Raw genomic sequence first — 24,376 nt, 5'->3', positions numbered from 1 at the left:
GAATCACCCGAATGCAAAGACGGCTCCGTCAATGCACTGTCCTTTTCTACGTTGTGCACGGGATACGACTGTCAGCTGTGTACGTGCTATCCCGTGACCAGTGTATTATGGTTATCAAATGTAAGAACTGTGACTTCACTCTCAATAGCCCAGTGTTCACTTAGACAAGAAAACCGAGCTTCTCGAGTCCAAAATTATTAATAATGAATTGTTTATTATTTACTCCTTGAAATTCAGATAGCAATTTTTTTTACATAAAAGCTGCTATTCATTTTAAATTGAACATTTTCTCAAGCGGCCATAAAACCTTTCACCCTTTATTCATTACTACAAAATTACCGCATACGAACTTACGAACGACCGTGAGCGTCTTTACGAGGCAACCACGCCGCCTCCTAGCAGCGCCCTCCACCCCACCAACTTTTACGTGCTACTTCTCCTCTGGTCACATAGTGCATACCCTTCTCGGCACGGCTTGCTAAAATTTTTACAGACTGTGAATAGAATGTTTCACTTCCTATGTTTAATCGATAGACCAGAAGTTTTAAAAATTTAAATATTACGATAGATTAATAAAAATACTGTAATTAAAATGACGTACCGTAAGGAAAGATTTCAAATGAAAAAAGAGTGAAAGGAAGAAAAATTAAAGCAAAATCAAAAACACCATTCGATGATTAAAATTAGATGCGCATTGATTTGAAATGAAATAAAAAATAATTTTATTTAAGCCCAAAATATACGAATAAAAATAAAAACTACAGCCATTTCGATTAAGATTACTAAAAAAATTAGCATGCCACTGAAATTGAACCTGTGTCCTGCAGTTTACGACCCTAGGGCCTCGGTCACTTTTTGAGGTGAAGCTTCTTAGGGCATGTGTAGAATTACGAGGTGCATTCAAGTTGTAAGGCCTCCGATTTTTTTCTCCGGACTGGAAAGAGATAGAAACGTGCGCATTCTTTTAAAATGAGCCTCCATTCATTGTCAATACGTCCCACAGATGGCAGCACCGTACGGCAGATGGAATTTTACCGCCAGCTGCGAGAATGAGAACTGTTTTAAATACTTAAAATGGCGACGTTTTCCTTACTTGAACAGCGTGCAATCATTCGTTTTCTGAATTTGCGTGGTGTGAAACCAATTGAAATTCATCGACAGTTGAAGGAGACATGTGGTGATGGAGTTATGGATGTGTCGAAAGTGCGTTCGTGGGTGCGACAGTTTAATGAAGGCAGAACATCGTGTGACAACAAACCGAAACAACCTCAGGTTCACCCAAGCCAGTCTAACGACATGATCGAGAAAGTCGAGAGAATTGTTTTGGGGCATCGCCGAATGACTGTTGAACAGATCGCCTCCAGAGTTGGCATTTCTGTGGGTTCTGTGCACACAATCCTGCACGACGTCCTGAAAATGCGAAAAGTGTCATCCAGGTGGGTGCCACGAATGCTGACGGACGACCACATGGCTGCCCGTGTGGCATGTTGCCAAGCAGTGTTGACGCGCAACGACAGCATGAATGGGACTTTCTTTTCGTCGTTTGTGACAATGGATGAGACGTGGATGCCATTTTTCAATCCAGAAACAAAGCGCCAGTCAGCTCAATGGAAGCACACAGATTCACCGCCACCAAAAAAATTACGGGTAACCGCCAGTGTAGAAAAAATGATGTTGTCCATGTTCTGGGACAGCGAGGGCATAATCCTTACCCATTGCGTTCCAAAGGGCACTACGGTAACAGGTGCATCCTACGAAAATGTTTTTAAGAACAAATTCCTTCCAGCACTGCAACAAAAACGTCCGGGAAGGGCTGCGCGTGTGCTGTTTCACCAAGACAACGCACCCGCACATTGAGCTAACGTTACGCAACAGTTTCTTCGTGATAACAACTTTGAAGTGATTCCTCATGCTCCCTACTCACCTGACCTGGCTCCTAGTGACTTTTGGCTTTTTCCAACAATGAAAGATACTCTCCGTGGCCGCACATTCACCAGCCGTGCTGCTATTGCCTCAGCGATTTTCCAGCGGTCAAAACAGACTCCTAAAGAAGCCTTCGCCGCTGCCATGGAATCATGGCGTCAGCGTTGTGAAAAATGTGTACGTCTGCAGGGCGATTACGTCGAGAAGTAACGCCAGTTTGATCGATTTCGGGTGAGTAGTTAACCAGAAAAAAAATCGGAGGCCTTAGAATTTGAATGCACCTCGTATAACGTCGCGACGAGCTGCAACACACGTATTATATGCGAGATGTGTCACATAACTACCAAACAGAAAAGTGGTGATTGTGGGTCAACTGTACAAGGAAAGCAACTTCTTTAACAAACAGTTATTTAGATCTTTTTCATGTGTAATTAATGATGTCTTCGAGGGCCTAGTGTACTACAAGAGACTATTTTTCGTCAATCTTTAGCAAACGTGGGCCTTCCAGCGTGAACCACTGAACACTGTGAAACATTGGATCCAATCGTACATCCTCTGACTAGGTGGTTTTGTAAAGTCGTTTTCACACTTTCAGTCCCCTTGTGAGAGCTTATTCGCTCTTATACCCGATGCAGCCTTCTCGAACTGGCTTTAGTACAAAACGTATGTAACTTGTAATACCGAGGTGTAACGCCATCCGATTAAATATTAGAATACAATTTTAATTTTGTAATTTATTTCCCCTTCTATGCAGATCGATGTAGCCAACATTAGCAGCAGGCCTAGAGACATGGGCCAACAATACGCATCTGGAAGAGCAAAGTGTGAACCAAAAGCTGAAAAGGAAACACAACTGTTATATCAACAACACGTGACCTCTCTTAGTTTTTTAATGCACAGAATGATGTTATCGAATCCAAAGGAATTGAAGCAGAAAATATAGAAGTTGAACCTAATTGTACACGTGATGGCAGTAATCCCCCTATAAAACACATATTAGGATCTGCAAATATTTCCAATGTATCCATATTTTATACGATTGATAGTGAGTCGAACAGACAGCAGGTCCTCCCAGTTCACCCACATCGCCTTCAAACTAAATGGAGGTTAAAAGCATGGCAAGTCCCAAGACATCCCCAAGACAAAGAGAGCTGAAAAGTACGTTATACGCTTCTGGTGTTATGCATAGACTACAAGCCATAAACGAAACGAAAATAAATTGTACTCGAACGACACTGGGAGCTCACAATTCGCATAATTGGTCCCAGAACTGATTGTGGCCCCCTGGTTCTGAGTCGAGTGGAGGGACTGAACCAGAGGCTTCCACTGTTCTGTGACAAGCTGCGCTTCGACTTCCTGGACTTGACAATTGTAGGCTTCTTCCCCTTAGATTAGATTAGATTTACTTTCATTCCAATTGATCCGTAGTGAGGAGGTCCTCCAGGATGTGGAACATGTCAGAAAAACAACAATACATGACAAATATTTACAACTAAAACAAATAAGCTAATGTACCATTCCACAGGTCCCAAGTGGAATGATCGTAATTTTTTAATGAACACTAAGAGTCATTTTACAAATACTAATGCACTGAATTTAAAATAAAAAAGTTTTTTATTTATTTATAACGTAATAAACATGTAATACAATTACTGTAATACTTATTTACAATGAACACATTACTGCACTGAAATGGTGCAGAAGTTAGATTATACTTACACACACACACACACACACACACACAGACACACAAATTTTCAATGAACACATGACTGCACTGAAATTGTGCAGAAGTTGTGTTGTACTTATATACAAATCAGTTGGTTTTACTAAGAAATTCATCAATGGAGTAGAAGGAGTTGGCCACCAATAAATCCTTTAGGCTTCTCTTAAACTGAATTTCATTGGTTGTTAAGGTTTTTATGGCAGCTGGCAAGTTATTGAAAATGTGTGTTCCTGAATAATGCACACCTTTTTGTACAAGACTAAGTGACGTTAAATCCTTGTGAAGATTATTCTTATTTCTAGTATTGATTCCATGAATTGAGCTGTTGGTTTGAAAAAGTGATATATTTTTAATGACAAATTTAATTAAGGAATAAATATATTGGGAAGCAGTAGTTAGTATCCCTAGTTCCCTAAACAGGCTTCTGCAGGATGTTCTTGAGTTCACACCACATATAATTCTTACTGCACGTTTTTGTGCCCGGAAAACTTTAGCTTGGCTTGATGACTTACCCCAAAAAATAATCCCATATGACATTATGGAATGAAAGTAAGCATAGTATGCCAGCTTTTTAATTTTTATATCCCCTATGTCTGACAAAATTCGCATTGCAAACAGAGATTTGTTAAGACGCTAAATGGGCCATGCGTATACTACACCCAGCAGCTGACTGTGTGTGCGGAACTAAAAACGGTTTTTTATATTAGGCACCTCTCCATCCAATGTAGACAGCGGTAGCTGTAGGAAGGAAACCCAGAGGTGTCAGTGAAAAATCGAAAGAAATACCTCCCACAGGTGAGAGTATAAAAATCCTAGAGGTTAACTGTCGAAGCATTCGCAACAAAGTGACAGAGTTCGAAGTGCTCCTGAAAAACAGTGAAGTTCACGTAATAATAGTTACAGAAAGCTGGTTGAAACCAGAAACTGATAACAGTGAGATTTTGGGAGAAAACTTGAGTGTAAATCGAAACGATAGGCAAATGGGAAATGGAGGTGACGTATTTGTCGCAGTAGAACAAGAAACTTAAATCCACTGAGATAGCCGGCCGCTGTGGCCGAGCGGTTCTAGGCGCTTCAGTCTGGAACCGTGTGACTGCTACGGTCGCAGGCTCGAATCCTGCCTCGGGAATGGATGTGTGTGATGTTCTCAGGTTAGTTAGGTTTAAGTAGTTCTAAGTTCTAGGGGACTGCTGACCTCAGATGTTAAGTCCCATAGTGCTCAGAGCCATTTGAACCATTTCTACTGAGATAGAAACTGAAGCTGCATGTGAGATTGTTTGGTCAAGACTCGGTATCATGGTGGGCAGAAAATAGTAATTAAATCCTTCTAAACTCATCTCTTGATGCAACAGGAAACTTAAGAGAAAACCTCACTAGTATTGGTAGAGGTTATACTTGACAATCGGACTAAACTATTAACTGGATCGTTTTACTGACCTCCCCTCCCCCCCCCCCCCACCCGACTCTTCTAGAAGATATATTTGCTGCACAGTTCAAAGAAAACTTGAATCTCATATCTCATTTCAAATAGGTAACTTACTCATACAATTATAGTCGGTGGCGACTTCAATCTACCTTCTATATGCTGGAAAAATTATACGTTTAAAGCAGGCGGCAGGCATCAAACGTCATCCGAAATTGTACTGAATGCTTTCTCAGAAAATTATTTTGAACAGTTAGTTCATGAGCCTACTCGAAGCGTAAATGGATGCATACTTGACCTCTTAGCAACAAATAATCCTGGACAAATAGGGAGTATCATGACGAATACAGGGATTAGCGACCACAAGGCTGCTAGGCTAAATACCGTAACACCCACAACTATCAAAAAGGAACGCAAAATACATCTGTTTAAAAAAGCTGATAAAAATGCTCTTAACGCCTTTTTAAGTGACAGTCTCCGCTCCTTCCAATCTGATCACGTAAGCGTAGAAAAGATGTAGAATGATTTCAAAGATATAGTATCGACGGCAATGGAGACATATATACCACATAAATTAATAAGTGATGTTATTGATCCTCCATGGTACACAAAACGGGTCAGATCGCTCTCGCAAGAGCAACGAAAAAAGCATGCCAAATTTAAAAGAACACAAAATCCCGAAGGTTGGCAAAGTTTTGCAGAAGTTAGAAATACAGCGCGTGCTTCAGTGCGAGATGCTTTTAATAATTTCCACAACGAAACTCTGTCTCGGAATCTGCAGAAAACCCAAAGAGATTCTGGTCATATATAAAGCACGCCAGTGGCAAGACGCAACCGATACCTTCACTGCGCGATAGCAACGGTGAAGTGACTGATGACAGTGCCACTAAAGCAGAGTTATTAAACGCGGGTTTCCGAAACGCCTTCACCAAAGAAGATGAAGTAAATATTGCCGAATTCCAATCAAGAATAACTGCGAAGATGAGAATCATAGAAGTAGATATCCTCGGTGTAGCAAAGCAGCTTAAATTACTTTATAAAGGTAAGGCCTCCGGTCCAGATGGTATACCAGTCAGGTTCCTTACAGAGTATGCAGATGCAATACCTCCAAATTTAGCAATTATATACAACCGCTCGCTCACAGAAAGTTCCGCACGTAAAGACTGGAAAGTTGCTCAAGTCACACCAATACCCAAAAAGGGAAATAGGAGTAATCCGCTGAATTACAGGCCCATATCACTAACATCGATTTGCAGAAGGGTTCTGGAACATATACTGTATTCGAAAGAAAAGAAGAAAACGATTTACTGACGCATGGTCAGCACGGATTCAGCAAATATTGTTCTGGTGGGACACAGCTAGCTCTTTATACTCACTAAGTAATGAGTGCTATCGTCAGGGGATGTCAAATTGACTCCATATTTTTGGATTTTCAGAAGGCTTTCGACACCGTTCCTCAGAAGCGTCTTCTAACCAAACTGTGTGCCTACATAATATCGCCTCAGTTTTGCTACAGGATTCGTGATTTCCTGTCAGAAAGGTCACAGTTCGTAGTAATAGACAGAAAGTCATCGAGTAAAACAGAAGTAACATCCGGCGTTTCCCAAGGAAGTGTTATAGGCCCTCCATTGTTCCTGTTCTATATTAACGACATAGGAGACTATCTGAGTAGCCCTCTCAGATTATTTGCAGATGATGCTGTAATTTACCGCCTTGTAAAGTCATCAGATGACCAAAATGAATTGCAAAATGATTTAGATATGATATCTGTGTGGTGCGAAAAGTGGCAATTGATCCTGAATAAAGAAAAGTGTGAAGTAATTCACAGAAGTACTAAAAGAAATCCGCTAAATTTCGATTACGTGATAACACACACAAATCTGAAGGCTGTAAATTCAACTAAATACTTAGTGATTACAATTACAAATAACCTACACTGGAACGATCACACAGATAATGTTGTGGGTAGAGCAAACCAGAGACTGCGTTTCATTGGCAGAACACTGAGAAGATGCAACAGATCTACTGAAGAGACTGCTTAGTGCTTACACTACACTTGTCCGCCCTATTCTGGAGTATTGCTGTGTGGTGTGGGATCCGTATCAGGCGGGACTGACGGATGATATTGAAAAAGTTCAAAGAAGGGCGGTTCATTTTGTATTATCGCGAAATAGGGGAGATAGTGCCACAGACATGATACGTGAATTAGAGTGGCAATTATTAAAACAAAGGCGCTGTTCGTTGCGATGGGATCTTCTCATGAAATTTCAATCTCTAGTTTTCTCCTCCGATTGCGAAAACATTCTGTTGGCACCCACCTACATAGGGAGAAATGATCATCACGATAAAATAAGAGAAATCAGGGCTCACACAGAAACATTTAAGTGCTCGTTTCTCCCACGCGCCTTTCGAGAGTGGAACAGTAGAGAGACAGCTTGAAAGTGGTTCATTGAACCCTCTGCCTTAAATCTACTGTCATTGGAAAAATTACATTGTTGTTAGTGGTGGGCATGATAAGACATCCTGTGAAACATTACTAAATACCTTCTCTGAAAGCCACCTATAACATATAGTTCGAAACTCCACTCAAGATGGAAGTATGTTAGATCTAATGACAAATAACAGACCTAACCTATTTGAAGATGTCCGCATTGAAACTGGTATCGGTGACCAAAACGCAGTTGTGGACTGTCTGGCCACGTCCGATCGTGTACCAGTCACAACACGACCCGTCAAATGCACCTTTACGAGACATGCATGCTGTCTCAACAACCCCGAGTGTTCTGCACTCCCGGCAGGGGGCTCTTTGGGATTGTGAATCTCAATGCAGTTTCCAGAGACCCTCCACCACGAGAAGAGAGAACAATCTATGGACTGGGAATAGAGAGAGAGAGAATGATTAGTGTGACCTGAGTCTTGGTCCAAGATAGTTTTATTTATTTATGTTGGCTATTAAAGTTTACGTAGATGCATCCATCACACTTGTTATTTATGGTAGTCATAAACACCAGCCTGTACTCTAATCTACCTACATGTCTTATTAGTAACGTCTCTATGACCATATAGAGCAGAATAAGTTTTTCTAATGATAACAAGTTACAGTTGCCATCAAAGTATTAAAATTAATGCTGATTTACATGGACAAATTAAGTATCTTGTATACAGCTAGGCAGAGTGGAGTAGCCACGTGGTCTAAGCTGCCATGTCATGGATTGCGCGACCTCTCCCACCAGAGGTTTGAGTCCTCCCTCAGGCATGGGTGTGTGTGTTGTTCTTAGCATAAGTTAGTTTAAATAGTGCGTAAGTCTAGGGACTGATGACCTCAGCATTTTGGTCCCTTAGGAATTCACACACTGTACTGTATACAGATAGTATCTTAAATATACCAACATTGTCCATATCATAAAACTCTTTTATATTGTAAAAGCAGCAAGGGGAATTTTTTTAAAAATATTAAGGGCATTCACTTCATGGGAGCCTCCTGTTATTGCTACCCTGCACATTGGGATGTCAATGCTTGCCTTATTTCTAGTATCATGTCTGTGAATTGTTTCCCTGATAATACGTTCTTTAATGTTCTTGACAAAGAGTGCAGGTATACAGATTTATCACTGTCAGTTCCTAAGCCTGTTAACAAGAGGGCGACAGTGCCCTTTAGTATCAGCCTTACTTATTACACAATTTTTTTTCTTTTAAAATGTTACTGATATGAGGAGAATGTCCCCATATGAGAAGGCCATATGAGGTATGTGAATGAAAGAGCGCAAAATATGTCACACAGAGATAATTATTGCTGACCATTTCTCAGTTTCTGAGTGAGATAGGACGCTCCTTATTGTCTCGTCTTGTTGGTGCCGTCTTCGATCTTGCCTTGCTTCGTATTTTTTGCACAGTCCATATTAGAAAGTATTGATGAAAATTGTCATGCACTAAATTTTCACATATTACACAGTCTTCTGCGGTTTTTCTTAGTGTCTGCTGTTTTCATATGGCACTTCTGTCCACTTTTCTGAGTTGTTTGAATTAACTGGTGGAAGATTTGCCAAGTTTTGCATCGATAACGACTCAATTTTTTCTTTCTGAAGTTTTGAGACTCCCGTTTTGAATTTACCAATAATGAGTTACAGACTTGAAATAATTTCTTTCAGCTTCATAATTTCATCTTGTACACACTTTGTACACACTTGCTTTTTCACTGCCAAATTCACTATTCTGCGTGATGATACTTAATGAACCTTAGCTCTGGTCGTCATTTTGCACAATAAAACTACTCGTCTAAGTTCATGTTCTCTGACTTCCAGTTAATGTTTTCTTTGTATAGTACATATGTAGAAACACTTCTAGATTTTTCAGTTTTCGTTGTGGTATAATATCTCTGTCTCTCTTATTTTGCAAGCATCTTATGTTTTAATGGAAAAATCCATATGTATTATGATTGCTATCTTTTGTTCTGCTGTTTCTCAGCTGCTTACTGAAATTGTGTCTATAATTATCCCATAAATGGCATCTTAAAAAGAATACTGAAAATATCCAGTCATAGGGGTTTGAATCTGCCATTGTAACATTGAAGGCTGCTTATTTATTTATTCATCCGAGAGATCATCTCACAATGATATAGGATTTGTCGAGGTGATACAATGCCGTAAATGGCCCAAAACATAACATACAGCATTGATAACATGCATTACAGGGTAGGATATGAAGCCTAGGGGATAGGACAATGGGACGGCCATGACCATGATTGAGGAACCGTCCCAGCATTTGTCTTAGTGACCCATGAAAACCATGGAAGACCCAAATCAGGAGGGGATTACAGAAGTGTCCGATTCCACCCGTGTGATTTGATCCATGACGTCATAAGTATGGCAGAAATGGCTATTCTAAGCGTCTCCAATTTGGCACCTGTGATGTCACTACATACAACTTCTCCCTCCTAAAATACAATCAAACTAACGGGACAACCGCGGGAAATTGGGCGTTTTATGGAGGGGACAAGCTAAATATAACAGAAAAAAACACACCACGATCCCAAAACACACAAAAAGACGAACAAAAAACAAAAAAAATTACAAAAATCTACAGGAATCAGACACTTCCCTTGACCTATATAGGTCAACCGCAGCTGACAATACCAAAACCAAAACACCAGTACCTACATATAAAACTACGAAAATTGGATACGGTCATTGACTTCTGTTCACCAGTAAGCCCCTTTCAGTGGTGTCGGGTACATTTGGCCTGGAATCGCATTGATGGAAGTAGAATTGTCTTCAGTGATGGTACCCACGTCAATCTGAGCACCGATGACCAAGGAAGATGTGTCTGGAGACACTCTGGACAGTAGTGGGATGCCAACCACACTGTCACTCACGATGTGGCCCAAAGCTCAGGAGCGATGGTCTTGTGTGCAATTTCTTTTCATATCAGGATCCCTTTGGTTCTCATCCGAGACACCTTTCATGCACAGCAGTATGTCGACAATATTCTACACCCTGTTTTATTGCCATTCGTGGCAAGCCAACCTGGGCTCACATTTAAGCAAGATAATTTCTGCTCACACACAGTGAGAGTTTCTGCTGTTTGTCTTCATGCTTGCCAAACCTTACATTGGTCAGCAAGGTCACTGGATCCCCAGTTGAAAATATTTGGAGCATTATGGACAGAGCCTTCCAACCAGCTCTGGTTTTTGATGATCTAAAGCACCAATTGGACAAAATTTTGTACGATATCCCATAGTGGGACTTCCAACAACTCTCTCAATCACTACCAACCCAAATCACTGCTTGCATAAGGGCCAGAGGTGGATCAACACATTATTGACTCACTCAATTTGTCAATCTAGGTCCCATGTGGATAATTCCTTCATGGTGCATTTTTTTTAATTTTTTTATTAGGAGCATAGTAAATTAACATTGAGCTTAGGGAGAATGCATAGTATGCACTTCTGCATAAAGATTAGATTAGATTAGATTTACTTTCATTCAAATAGATCCATAGTGAGGAGGTCCTCAAGGATGTAGAACATGTCAGAAAAACAACAATACATGAAAAATATTTACAATTCAAACAAATAAGCTAATGTACCATTCCAAGGTCCCAAGTGGAATGATCATCATTTTTTTAATGAACACTATATGACAGAATCATTTTACAAATACTAATGCACTGAATTTAAAATAAAAAAAGTTTATTTATTTATTTATAAGGTAATAAACGTGTAATACAACTACTATAATACTTATTTACAATGAACACATTACTGCACTGAAATGGTGCAGAAGTTAGATTGTACTTACACACACACACACACACACACACACACACACACACACACACACACTTATTTACAATGAACTCATTGAAACTTCCTGGCAGATTAAAACTGTGTGCCCGACCGAGACTCGAACTCGGGACCTTTGCCTTTCGCGGGCAAGTGCTCTACCATCTGAGCTACCAAAGCACGACTCACACCCGGTCCTCACAGCTTTACTTCTGTCAGTATCTCATCTCCTACCTTCCAAACTTTACAGTAGCTCTCCTGTGAACCTTGCAGAACTAGCACTCCTGAAAGAAAGGATACTGTGGAGACATGGCTTAGCCACAGCCTGGGGGATGTTTCCAGAATGAGATTTCGAGTCTTGGTCGAGCACACAGTTTTAATCTGCCAGGAAGTTTCATATCAGTGCACACTCCGCTGCAGAGTGAAAATCTCATTCTGGAAACATCCCCCAGGCTGTGGCTAAGCCATGTCTCCGCAGTATCCTTTCTTTCAAGAGTGCTAGTTCTGCAAGGTTCGCAGGAGAGTTTCTGTAAAGTTTGGAAGGTAGGAGACGAGATACTGGCAGAAGTAAAGCTGTGAGGACCGGGCGTGAGTCGTGCTTTGGTAGCTCAGATGGTAGAGCACTTGCCCGCGAAAGGCAAAGGTCCCGAGTTCGAGTCTCGGTCGGGCACACAGTTTTAATCTGCCAGGAAGTTTCATATCAGCGCACACTCCGCTGCAGAGTGAAAATCTCATTCTGGAAAGAACTCATTATTGCACTGAAATTGTACAGAAGTTATATTGTACTTATTATATTGTACTTATATATATACACACACAAATCAGTTGGTTCTACTGAGAAATTCATCAATGGAGTAGAAAGAGTTGGCCACCAATAAATCCTTTAGGCTTCTCTTATACTGAATGTTGTTGGTTGTTAAGGTTTTTATGGCAGCTGGCAAGTTATTGAAAATGTGTGTTCCTGAATAATGCACACCTTTTTGTTCAAGACTAAGTGACTTTAAATCCTTGTGAAGATTATTCTTATTTCTAGTACTGATTCCATGAATTGAGCAGTTGGTTCGCAAAAGTGGTATATTTTTAATGACAAATTTCATTAAAGAATAAATATATTGGGAAGCAGTAGTTAGTATCCCTAGTTCCCTAAACAGGTTTCTGCAGGATGTTCTTGAGTTCACACCACATATAATTCTTACTGCACGTTTTTGTGTCCGGAAAACTTTAGCTTGGCTTGATGAATTACCCCAAAACATAATTCCATACGACATTATGGAATGAAAGTAAGCGTAGTATGCCAGCTTTTTCATTTTTATATCCCCTGTAAACAGGAAAGAGTGGATAACACCTGAAATAATTTGTCTAATGGAAGAAAGAAGACTATACAAAAATGCCTTTGACGAGCAAAGCGAAAACAAATATAGAAAGCTTAGAAACCAAATAAACAGAGAATCTAGGAAAGCAAAAGAAAATTACCTCAACAGCATTTGTAAAGAGGTGGAGGAAAACATGGTTAAAGGAAAAACTGACTTGGCCTACAGAACAATAAAACAAAACTTTGCTAAACGGAAAGTAAAATCTTCAGGAACTATAAAGAACAAAGAGGGCAAGGTACTATTTGGATATGACACGCTGAAGAGATGGCAAGAATACATTGAAGAGCTATATCAAGGAGACCCTCTAACAGATAATATGATAGAATTAAGCGAAGAAGTAGAGAAAGAAGAACTAGGGGACACAATTCTGAAAGATGAATTTGAAAAAGCACTAAAAGAACTACCAGATAAGAAAGCGGCAGGTGTTGATGATATACCTTCTGAACTAATTAAGAAATCAGGAGACAAAATGAAAGCTACATTACTGCAACTCATACAGAAAATATACAAAACAGGTGAAGTTCCTGAAGACTATCAGAAATGCATCATATTCCCCATACCTAAGAAAGCATCTACTATGGACTGTGAAAACCATCGAACACTCAGTCTTCTTTCACACGCATCAAAAATTCTAATAAGAATAATTTTGAAAAGAGTTGAAAACCAATTGAATAGCACTCTAAGTGAAGACCAATTCGGTTTTAGAAGCGGTGTAGGGACGAGGGAAGCAATCTTATCTTTAAGACTAATAATTGAGAAACAAATTTCCAAAAACAAACAAGTATTTATAGCCTTCGTAGACCTCGAAAAGGCATTTGACAATGTTGTATGGCCAGAAATGTTTAGAATTCTGAAGAAGGCTGGTCTGAAATATAATGATAGAAGGATAATCTTTAAAATATACCAAAATGAAACAGCCTTAGTTAAGAAGGAAAACAAAGAAGAAACAGCAAGAATAAGGAAAGGAGTGAGACAGGGATGCCCACTATCTCCAGTAATTTTCAACGCATATATCCAAGAAGCAATAGACAAAATAAGAGAGAATATTGAAGTAGGAATAAAACTTAACGGAATGAAAATAGATATGTTGCGATATGCAGATGATATCGCCATAATTACAGAAAGGAAAGAAGATTTAGAAGCCGCACTCAATGAAATGGAAAACACCTTAAAAGAACAGTATGGAATGAAAATAAATAAGAAAAAGACTAAAGTGATGGTGAGTGGCGCCCTGAACTACAATGAACCCATACGAATAACAATAAAGGGAGAGAAACTAGGGCAGGTTACAGAATTTAACTACTTAGGTAGCAAAATAACAGCAGATGGAAGGAGCAAAAGTGACATTAAAAACAGAATACAACTTGCCAAAATAGCATTCAATGGAAAAAGAAACTTACTGACGAGTAGAAATGTTAGTTTAGACGTAAGAAAGAGAGTCATGAAAACCTATGTGTGGAGTACAGCCCTTTACGGATGTGAAACTTGGACTTGTGGAAAAGAAGAAAAGAGAAGATTAGAGGCATTCGAAATGTGGTGCTACCGGAGAATGGAAAAAATCAGCTGGCGAGACAAGGCTACAAACGAAGATGTCCTCAGAAGAGTGAAAGAAAACAGATCTCTTTGGCGAAATATACAGAAAAGAAGAATAACCTTCATAGGTCACATTTTACGGCATAACAATTTCATTAAGAGAATATTAGAAGGAATCATTGAAGGAAGAACTCGCCGAGGACGACCTAGATTAACCTACATTCAACAAGTAATAAATGACATCGGGTGCCAGACCTATGCAGATATGAAGAAGAAAGTTGACAAAAGAACGGAATGGCGTGCTGCTGCCAACCAACCTGTGGGTTGATAACCGAAGAAGAAGAAGATGTCTGACAAAATTCGCATTGCAAACAGAGATTTGTTAAGATGCTTCAGCAGTTCTGTGGTGTGCTTCTCCCAAGCCGTAATCCCAAGAATTTAACACTGTCCACTTCTTCTATCTGCTTGTCATCATATGTTAGGCATATACTCGTGGGAAACCCCTTACAAGTTCTGAACTGCATGTAGTGTGTTTTTTCAAAGTTTGGAGACAAGGAATTGGCTAGGAACCAGTGATTAATGTCCACAAATATTTTATTAGCTGATCTTTCTAAGACTACACTTGATTTGCTATGTAATTCAATGTTTTTATCATCGGAAAACAAAACGAACTTGGCATCTGGTAATGTTACTCATGAAAGGTCATTGATATACACAAGAAAAAGTGAGGTCCCTAAAATGGAACATTGTGGTACCCCACATGTAATTAGTTCCCAGTTGGATGATGCCTGATAGCTTGATACATGTGTCTTTCCTAATAACACCCTTTGTATCCTGCCAGAGATATAAGTTTTGAACCATTTTTCAGCATTTCCTGTTACGCTATGATATTCTAATTTACTTAAAAGGATATTGTGATTTACACAGTCAAATGCCTTTGACAGATCACAAAATATTCCAGTTGCCTGCAATTTTTTATCTAAAGAATTAAGCAGCACATTTTCACTGTAAGTGTAGATAGCCTTCTCAATATCAGAACCCTTTAGAAATCCGAACTGTGACTTTGACAGTATGTTATTTGAGATAAGATGGTTATAAAGCCGATTGTACATTACTTTTTCTAAAAGTTTTGAGAATGCTGGCAAAAGTGAAATTGGACAGAAGTTCGATGCTATTTCTTTATCTTCCTTCTTAAACAGTGGCTTAACTTCAGCATATTTTAACCATTCAGGAAATATTCCACTGATAAATGACTGGTTACACAGGTAGCTTAATATGTTACTTAACTCAGAATTACATTCTTTAATTGGCTTTGTTGATATTTCATCATACCCACTAGATGTTTTTGATTTTAAAGACTTTATGATGGACGTTATTTCTGCTGGGGTAGTGAGGATCAAATTCATATTACGGAAGTTACTTGAAATGTCTGGTCTGAGGTATTCCATAGCAGCATCTACAGAACCTGTCAACTCCATCTTTTCAGTAACAGCTTGTCACCTTGAGCATAGATGATGTGACACACTATGCCTACATACTTTCAGTTCTTGGCTATGAACTCTTTTCTGGGGATCAAAGGCATAAAATCATCCATCAACCACAAAAGTTTACAGTTTTGCATTTTCTGTTGATAACTCTGTGAATGTGAATTTGTGACCATTTGCACAATTCATTCATGATGCAGCTTTTTTATTCCTTCCTTTTTTTCTCAGAGTGTACACATTTTTAAGTTGCTAACATTGTTGAGGGATCCATTTTTTTTTCCTTTATAGGAGCTTTGATGTTTTATCTGTGATACGATGGTGCTGTCATCAGTAAAGAGAACTTTTTCTCTATGTCTTACACTGTTTGGAATGTCATTGATATACATTAAGAACAAGATGTTCCCATTTATTTTACTAAAAAATTTACATGTGAACGATCTCCATCTTTTGCACCCTGTTCTCCAAGCAAGACTGAAACCACTCATTCACTATTCCTCTTATACTTAACACTTCTAGCTTGCTCAGTAGTATTTTATGGTCAGTGGCGTCAAAAGCCTTCGACAAGTACAAGAAAATGCATGCAACACAATCATCCCTATCAAGAGCTTCGAATACCACTTTTGTTAACTCTGCAATGCCGGTATTCTACTTTTCCACTTCTGAAACCATATTGTGCTTTGTTAAAAAGGTTATTTTTATTCAAGTAATGTATCGGTCTCCTCATGATTGCTCCAATTATTTTTGGGAATCAAGGGAGCAGTGAAACTGGCAAGTAGTTTTCAATGATTGCTGCTTTATCTCTCTTTAGTAAGAGCATCACTTGTGCATGCTTTAAGTATTCTGGAAAAATACCTGAGCTAAAGGATTCATTTATTAAGTTTTTTAGTGGGGCTTTTGTGCTATCTATGCATGACTTCAGAACAGAGACAGGAAACTCGTCTATGCCTGCAGACTTCTTGTTATTTGATTGCTGTACTTTCTTCCTAACTTCAAGATCTGTTGTGGGAAATAGCTTCATTGTGCTTGCTGCATAAGTCATTGTGGGCTCTACATGTGTTTTAGGAAGATCTTGCTGCAGCTTCTCCACAATATCAGAGAAATAATCATTTACAAAATTTGCTAATTCCTGAGGACTTTTTATTATCCTGTCCCCATCTTTGATATGTATTATGTTATTATATCTGCTACCTTTCCCAGTTTCTTCTTTTATAAAATGCCACACCACTTTGCTTTCCTTTTCTACATTTTTATTATCTTTCATTGACTGATTTTTTTTCTGCAGGCAGTACCTTCCTGAATACACTACTGGCCATTAAAATTGCTACACCACGAAGATGACATGCTACAGATGTGAAATTTAACTGACGGGAAGAAGATGCTGTGATATGCAAATGATTAGCTTTTCAGAGCATTCACACAAGGTTGGCGTTGGTGGCGACACCTACAACTTGCTGACATGATGAAAGTTTCCAACCGATTTCTCATTCACAGACAGCAGTTGACCGGCATTGCCTAACAAAACGTTGTTGTGATGCCTCGTGTAAGGAGGAGAATTGCATACCATCATATTTCCGACATTGATATAGGTCGGATTGTGGCCTATCGTGATTGCGGTTTATCGTATCGCGACATTGCTGCTCACATTGGTCGAGATCCAATGACTGTTAGCAGAATATGGAATCGGTGGGTTCAGGAGGGTAATATGGAACGCTGTGCTGGATCCCAACAGCCTCGTATCACTAGCCATCGAGATGACAGGCATCTTATCTGCATGGCTGTAACGGATCGTGCAGCCACGTCTTGATCCCTGAGTCAACAGATGGGGACATTTGCTAGAGAACAACCATCTGCACAAACAGTTCGACAACATTTGCAGCAGCACAGACTATCAGCTCGAAGACCATGGCTGTGGTTACCATTGACGCTGCATCACAGACAGGAGCACCTGCGATGGTGTACTCAATGACGAACCTGGGTGCACAAATGGCGAAACATCATTTTTTCAGATGAATCCAGGTTCTGTTTACAGCATTATGATGGTTGCATCTGTGTTTGGCGACATCGCGGTGGACGCACATCGGAAGCGTGTATTTGTCATCGCCATACTGGCGTATCACCCGGCGTGATGGTATGGGGTGCCATTGGTTACACATCTCAGTCACCTCTTGTTCGCGTTGACAACACTTTGAACAGTGGACGTTACATTACAGATGTGTTACGATCTGCGGCTTTACCCTTCATTCGATCCCTGCAAAACCCTACATTTCAACAGGATAATGCACAACCGCAAGATGCAGGTCCTGTATGGGCCTTTCTGGATACAGAAAATGTTCGACTGCTGCCCTGGCCAGCACATTCTCCAGATCTCTCACCAATTGAAAACGTCTGGTCAATGGTGGCCGAACAACTGGCTGGTCACAATACGCTAGTCACTACTCCTGATGAACTGTGGTATTGTGTTGAAGCTGCATGGGCAGCTGTACCTGTACACGCCATCCAAGCTGTGTTTGACTCAATGCTCAGACATATCAAGGCCGTTATTACACCCAGAGGTGGTTGTTCTGGGTACTGATTTCTCAGGATCTATGCACCCAAATTGCGTGAAAATGTAATCACATGTCAGTTCTAGTATAATATATTTGTCTAATGAATACCCGTTTATCATCTGCATTTCTTCTTGGTGTAGCAATTTTAATGGCCAGTAGTGTAATTTTCATACTGTGATAGTATTTGAGGAACTGTAGTTAGTGCAGAGCTTTTGCAAAGAACTGAGAAATTTAAGTGTCTATGAGAAATTTCTAATACCTACAGTTAACCATCTATTTTCCTTAGCTGCTGCAGTAGAAGTAGCCACCTTTTGAAACATCACCTCAAAAATTAGTTTAAATATTGAGCAAAATTTAGAGAACTTAAAATTTACAATGATTTCCTTGTATTTTTCATCCCAGATTTAATTTGCAAATGCCCTACAAAAAGTATATGAATGAAAATAATAAATTTTTGAAAATATAATGTAAAAGTGTCTTATTGTCTTATTTTGTAGGCCTTCAGTTTTGCTTGAAGTTAGTGTTACAAGTAAATTCTTGCCAGAAACTGTCAGGTGCAGCCCACACCATATGTGGTTCAACCATGCGTGGAGTGTTTTGAACCATTTTTCAGCATTTCCTGTTATGCTATGATATTCTAATTTACTTAAAAGGATATTGTGATTTACACAGTCAAATGCCTTTGACAGATCACAAAATATACCAGTTGCCTGCAATTTTTTATCTAATGAATTAAGCAGCACATTTTCACTGTAAGTGTAGATAGCCTTCTCAATATCAGAACCCTCTAGAAATCCGAACTGTGACTTTGACAGTATGTTATTTGAGATAAGATGGTTATAAAGCTGACTGTACATTACTTTTTCTAAAATTTTTGAGAATGCTGGCAAAAGTGAAATTGGACAGAAGTTCGATGCTATTTCTTTATCTTCCTTCTTAAACAGTGGCTTAACTTCAGCATATTTTAACCATTCAGGAAATATTCCACTGATAAACGACTGGTTACACAGGTAGCTTAATATGTTACTTAACTCAGAATCACATTCTTTAATTAGCTTTGTTGATATTTCATCATACCCACTAGACAGGTACGTGCCGAGCAAAACTGTGAGGGACGGGAAAAACCCACCGTGGTACAACAACAAAGTTAGGAAACTACTGCTAAAGCAAAGAGAGCTTCACTCCAAGTTTAAACGCAGCCAAAACCTCTCAGACAAACAGAAGCTAAACGATGTCAAAGTTAGCGTAAGGAGGGCTATGCGTGAAGCGTTCAGTGAATTCGAAAGTAAAATACTAGGTACCGACTTGACAGAAAATCCTAGGAAGTTCTGGTCTTACGTTAAATCAGTAAGTGGCTCGAAACATCATGTCCAGACACTCTGGGATGATGATGGCATTGAAACAGAGGATGACAAGCGTAAAGCTGAAATACTAAACACCTTTTTCCAAAGCTGTTTCACAGAGGAAGACCGCACTGCAGTTCCTTCTCTAAATCCTCGCACCAACGAAAAAATGGCTGACATTGAAATAAGTGTCCAAGGAATAGAAAAGCAACTGGAATCACTCAACAGAGGAAAGTCCACTGGACCTGACGGGATACCAATTCGATTCTACACAGAGTACGCGAAAGAACTTGCCCCCCTTCTAACAGCCGTGTACCGCAAGTCTCTAGAGGAACAGAAGGTTCCAAATGATTGGAAAAGAGCACAGGTAGTCCCAGTCTTCAAGAAGGGTCGTCGAGCAGATGCGCAAAACTATAGACCTATCTCTCTGACGTCGATCTGTTGTAGAATTTTAGAACATGTCTTTTGCTCGAGTATCATGTCGTTTTTGGAAACTCAGAATCTACTATGTAGGAATCAACATGGATTCCGGAAACAGCGATCGTGTGAAACCCAACTCGCATTATTTGTTCATGAAACCCAGAAAATATTAGATACAGGCTCCCAGGTAGATGCCATTTTCCTTGACTTCCGGAAGGCGTTCGATACAGTTCCGCACTGTCGTCTGATAAACAAAGTAAGAGCCTACGGAATATCAGACCAGCTGTGTGGCTGGATTGAAGAGTTTTTAGCAAACAGAACACAGCATGTTGTTCTCAATGGAGAGACATCTACAGACGTTAAAGTAACCTCTGGCGTGCCACAGGGGAGTGTTATGGGACCATTGCTTTTCACAATATATACAAATGACCTAGTAGATAGTGTCGGAAGTTCCATGCGGCTTTTCGCGGATGATGCTGTAGTATACAGAGAAGCTGCAGCATTAGAAAATTGTAGCGAAATGCAGGAAGATCTGCAGCGGATAGGCACTTGGTGCAGGGAGTGGCAACTGACCCTTAACATAGACAAATGTAATGTATTGCGAATACATAGAAAGAAGGATCCTTTATTGTATGATTATATGATAGCGGAACAAACACTGGTAGCAGTTACTTCTGTAAAATATCTGGGAGTATGCGTGCGGAACGATTTGAAGTGGAATGATCATATAAAATTAATTGTTGGTAAGGCGGGTACCAGGTTGAGATTCATTGGGAGAGTCCTTAGAAAATGTAGTCCATCAACAAAGGAGGTGGCTTACAAAACACTCGTTCGACCTATACTTGAGTATTGCTCATCAGTGTGGGATCCGTACCAGATCGGGTTGACGGAGGAGATAGAGAAGATCCAAAGAAGAGCGGCGCGTTTCGTCACAGGGTTATTTGGTAACCGTGATAGCGTTACGGAGATGTTTAACAAACTCAAGTGGCACACTCTGCAAGAGAGGCGCTCTGCATCGCGGTGTAGCTTGCTCGCCAGGTTTCGAGAGGGTGCGTTTCTGGATGAGGTATCGAATATATTGCTTCCCCCTACTTATACCTCCCGAGGAGATCACGAATGTAAAATTAGAGAGATTAGAGCGCGCACAGAGGCTTTCAGACAGTCGTTCTTCCCGCGAACCATACGCGACTGGAACAGGAAAGGGAGATAATGACAGTGGCACGTAAAGTGCCCTCCGCCACACACCGTTGGGTGGCTTGCGGAGTATAAATGTAGATGTAGATGTAGATGTTTTTGATTTTAAAGACTTTATGATGGACATTATTTCTGCTGGGGTAGTGAGGATCAAACTCATATTATGGAAGTTACTTGAAATGTCTGGTCTGAGGTATTCCATAGCAGCATCTACAGAACCTGTCAACTCCATCTTTTCAGTAACAGCTTTGTCACCTTGAGCATAGATGATGTGACACACTATGCCTACATACTTTCAGTTCTTGGCTATGAACTCTTTTCTGGGGATCGAAGGCATCTGTAATTGCCCATTTTACTTGAGTGACTAGCTTTTACTTTCAATGGAAGCCTTCATCTGTCACATCCCTCAACACCATCTTCGTATTAAACAATGAGCAATTTGAGTAAAGTGCTTGATCTCATCATCATTTTGTAATTGAGGTTATGGTTCAAACTGTTTCTGCCAGCTTTACAATAGGACTCATAGACTGTCTTAAGCAATTTAAGGAAACCACTCTAAACCTTAATCTAGGTACATGGATTCAAACCCATTTCCTCCCTCAAGTAAATCCACCATCTTAGCCAATATGCTGCCACCACCAGTCAGGACTGAGTCAAAGCCCTTTGTGTAGTAATAATTCAGCATAAGAGGCATATGAAATTTCAAAACATCATACATGGAGAAGAATGACTATATTCTGATAAAGTATCCAACACAGTAACACACTTCCTCAAAACTCCAGCTTCAGACATGAATCTTGATTAAATGCACGAAAAGAGGATTGTCTGCATAAATTAGAGACAAATTAGTAGTAAACTGAAAGCTCTATAGTTAATAATGAGCATTACTTCTGTAAGGAAAAAAATGGAACAATCAAATGATTATTTATCTATAAAATATTTTATCAGAACTACCATTATAAGAGAGAACACAAGTTTTTTCAAAGAACAGCTTGTTGAAAAAAATTATTTTTGCATTACAGGGCTGGGTGTGTCTGATGATGTAGCTGGTGCGACTGCCATGGCTGCAGCCACGTCGAGCCCTGAACTGTTTGTGAGCTCTGTGGCAACCTTCACCAGTGACACAGAAGCTGACACAGCACTAGGAACAATCATTGGCTCAGCAGTATTCAATGTCTTAGCTGTTCCAGCAGCATGTGGCCTTTTCTCAGCAGGAAAGGTGTGTGTCTGTATATACAGTTTTTTTCTTCTTTAACAGTGATACAGTTGCACTAAAAATTACTTGGTTTCTCTGCAGCTTGTAATGTTGCACCTAAAGACAAATATATTCTGCTTTAATAAAATGCTTCACTGAGACATGAGTTTCTGAGATAATTGATTTATATGGCATTAGATTATGCTTCACTGGTCCGATTCATTCATTGAGATGGGCACCAATCTGGTCACTAGTGCGTTCCCATTGGTTGTGGATAACTAATTTGCTCATTTCCTATAACTTCATGAAATTAATTTGCTCAGACGTCATTTTCCAAATTCTGCCATGCTTGCCAGAAGTGAAGAGTACAGTAAAATACCTGATTTCAAAAATAAATGACACTTCTCAAATTGACCTGACTGTATTTGTACTCTAAAATGCAACGACTATTCATATTAACATCTCTTTATAGGTAACATCACAATAATACCAGTATTAAATGTCGAATTGACAGGTTGAGATATCACAACAGACTGCTAGCATGTATATGACAGACAAGCAGATTGTGCCTTGTTTTCGTGAGACATCATCTTCATTGTTAATGCTCTTTACTTGATAGTGTTCTCCACATCTTCAAGCCAGGATGCTGCAGTACAGAATAACTGCTAAACCAGCGAGTATCACAACACATAGTAAAACTGCCATAATCGCCCCACCTTGAAGATGCACTACATTCATCTGTACCAGTTTACATACACAAACAATAACAAAGACTTCCAAACAGTTCCATATCTTAAATTACTTAACTTGGCTTCCCTCTGACACCAATGCCTCCATCTTTGCTACCCTCCCTATTTACCTTTGCTCTGTTGCTTCATAACCTGGGTTGTGAGTAACTGAATACACTTTCCCTTCTTCTCCTTTTTTCCCCTCTCTTCTCCCTGACAAAGGAACAAAGTTCCAAAAGCTAGGATACATAAATTTGCTGTTTTGTGTATCTATTGGCTGTACTGAGCGGAGGTAAGTACTGGCCAGTCCCTCTATCTCTTTTTTAGTATTTGTTTCACATCTTTATATGAGATTTTCCATTAATCATTAACAAATAAAAATATTTTTGACTGTAGTGTTCATCATTTGTGAGTTAGATGTTGGATAACATGTCTCTTTACCTGTGGCTTCTACCAAATCTCTCTGGAGTGATTTTGTTCATATACCAGACAAAGTCCCTTAACAAAACACTTTGTGGTCAGAATTACCATAATTGACCTTGGGTAAATTCCTTCTGTGAAGGGCAGATATCTTTGAACCTGCTGTTCTCTAGTGGCACCTCTGGTGTAATTGTTCCACTATGCTGTTTTCATTCTTCAACAACTGATGTTTCCCATCTCCAAGTGGAGGGTCTAGGGCTTAGAGAGATGTTGTTAATGGGAACTTTCCAGGAAAACTTCTTCTTCTCCTAATGGTTTGTTCTCTTTTCCTATGAACTGTCTCCGTGGACTGAATAATAGACAGTGCCTACATCAGTAAGTATAACTGGATAATAAGCAACTAGAATCATTCACATATTAAGCACTTTGCTCCTACATTCTGTCAGAAGCACACAGAGTTACAACAAACTTCTGAAATACATAAAATCATCGTCAGTTAAAAGTAGTTGAAACTTTTCTCCTTTCTGAGGAAAGGTAACATGACGAAATGAAGCAGTTCTGGGGTGACTGAACAGTCCACAGGTCACAATATTTTGGCAATCAAACATGCCGCCATCGTAAGCTGCACTGAAAAACTGACCTCCTTATGGACACACAAGAAATACATGGATAGCATCATTAGAGAAGGTATCAAAATATGCACCAGGGATGATCTTATCAACTGGGACTGTGGCTATAGCCTCGGCAAGGCTTGAATACCGACATTGGTTCTAATTAGGAAGATGATC

General features: G+C 39.7%; 1 protein-coding gene across 1 annotated transcript in view; it reads left to right on the top strand.

The window, feature by feature from the left end:
* The window catches only part of LOC126187814 (sodium/potassium/calcium exchanger 3-like), a 168,267-nt gene that overhangs the window by 57,091 nt on the left and 86,800 nt on the right, over positions 1–24,376 (top strand). Inside the window, exon 3 of the mRNA XM_049929101.1 lies at positions 22,268–22,464. Within this exon, the coding sequence (XP_049785058.1) occupies positions 22,268–22,464 (197 nt within the window). The remainder of the gene's footprint in view (positions 1–22,267; positions 22,465–24,376) is intronic.

Source organism: Schistocerca cancellata, chromosome 5, assembly GCF_023864275.1.
Source record: "Schistocerca cancellata isolate TAMUIC-IGC-003103 chromosome 5, iqSchCanc2.1, whole genome shotgun sequence".
Classification (NCBI taxonomy): domain Eukaryota; kingdom Metazoa; phylum Arthropoda; class Insecta; order Orthoptera; family Acrididae; genus Schistocerca; species Schistocerca cancellata.
The sequence above is the reverse complement of the archived record's forward strand: the minus strand, read 5'-3'. Positions and strand labels throughout refer to the sequence as shown.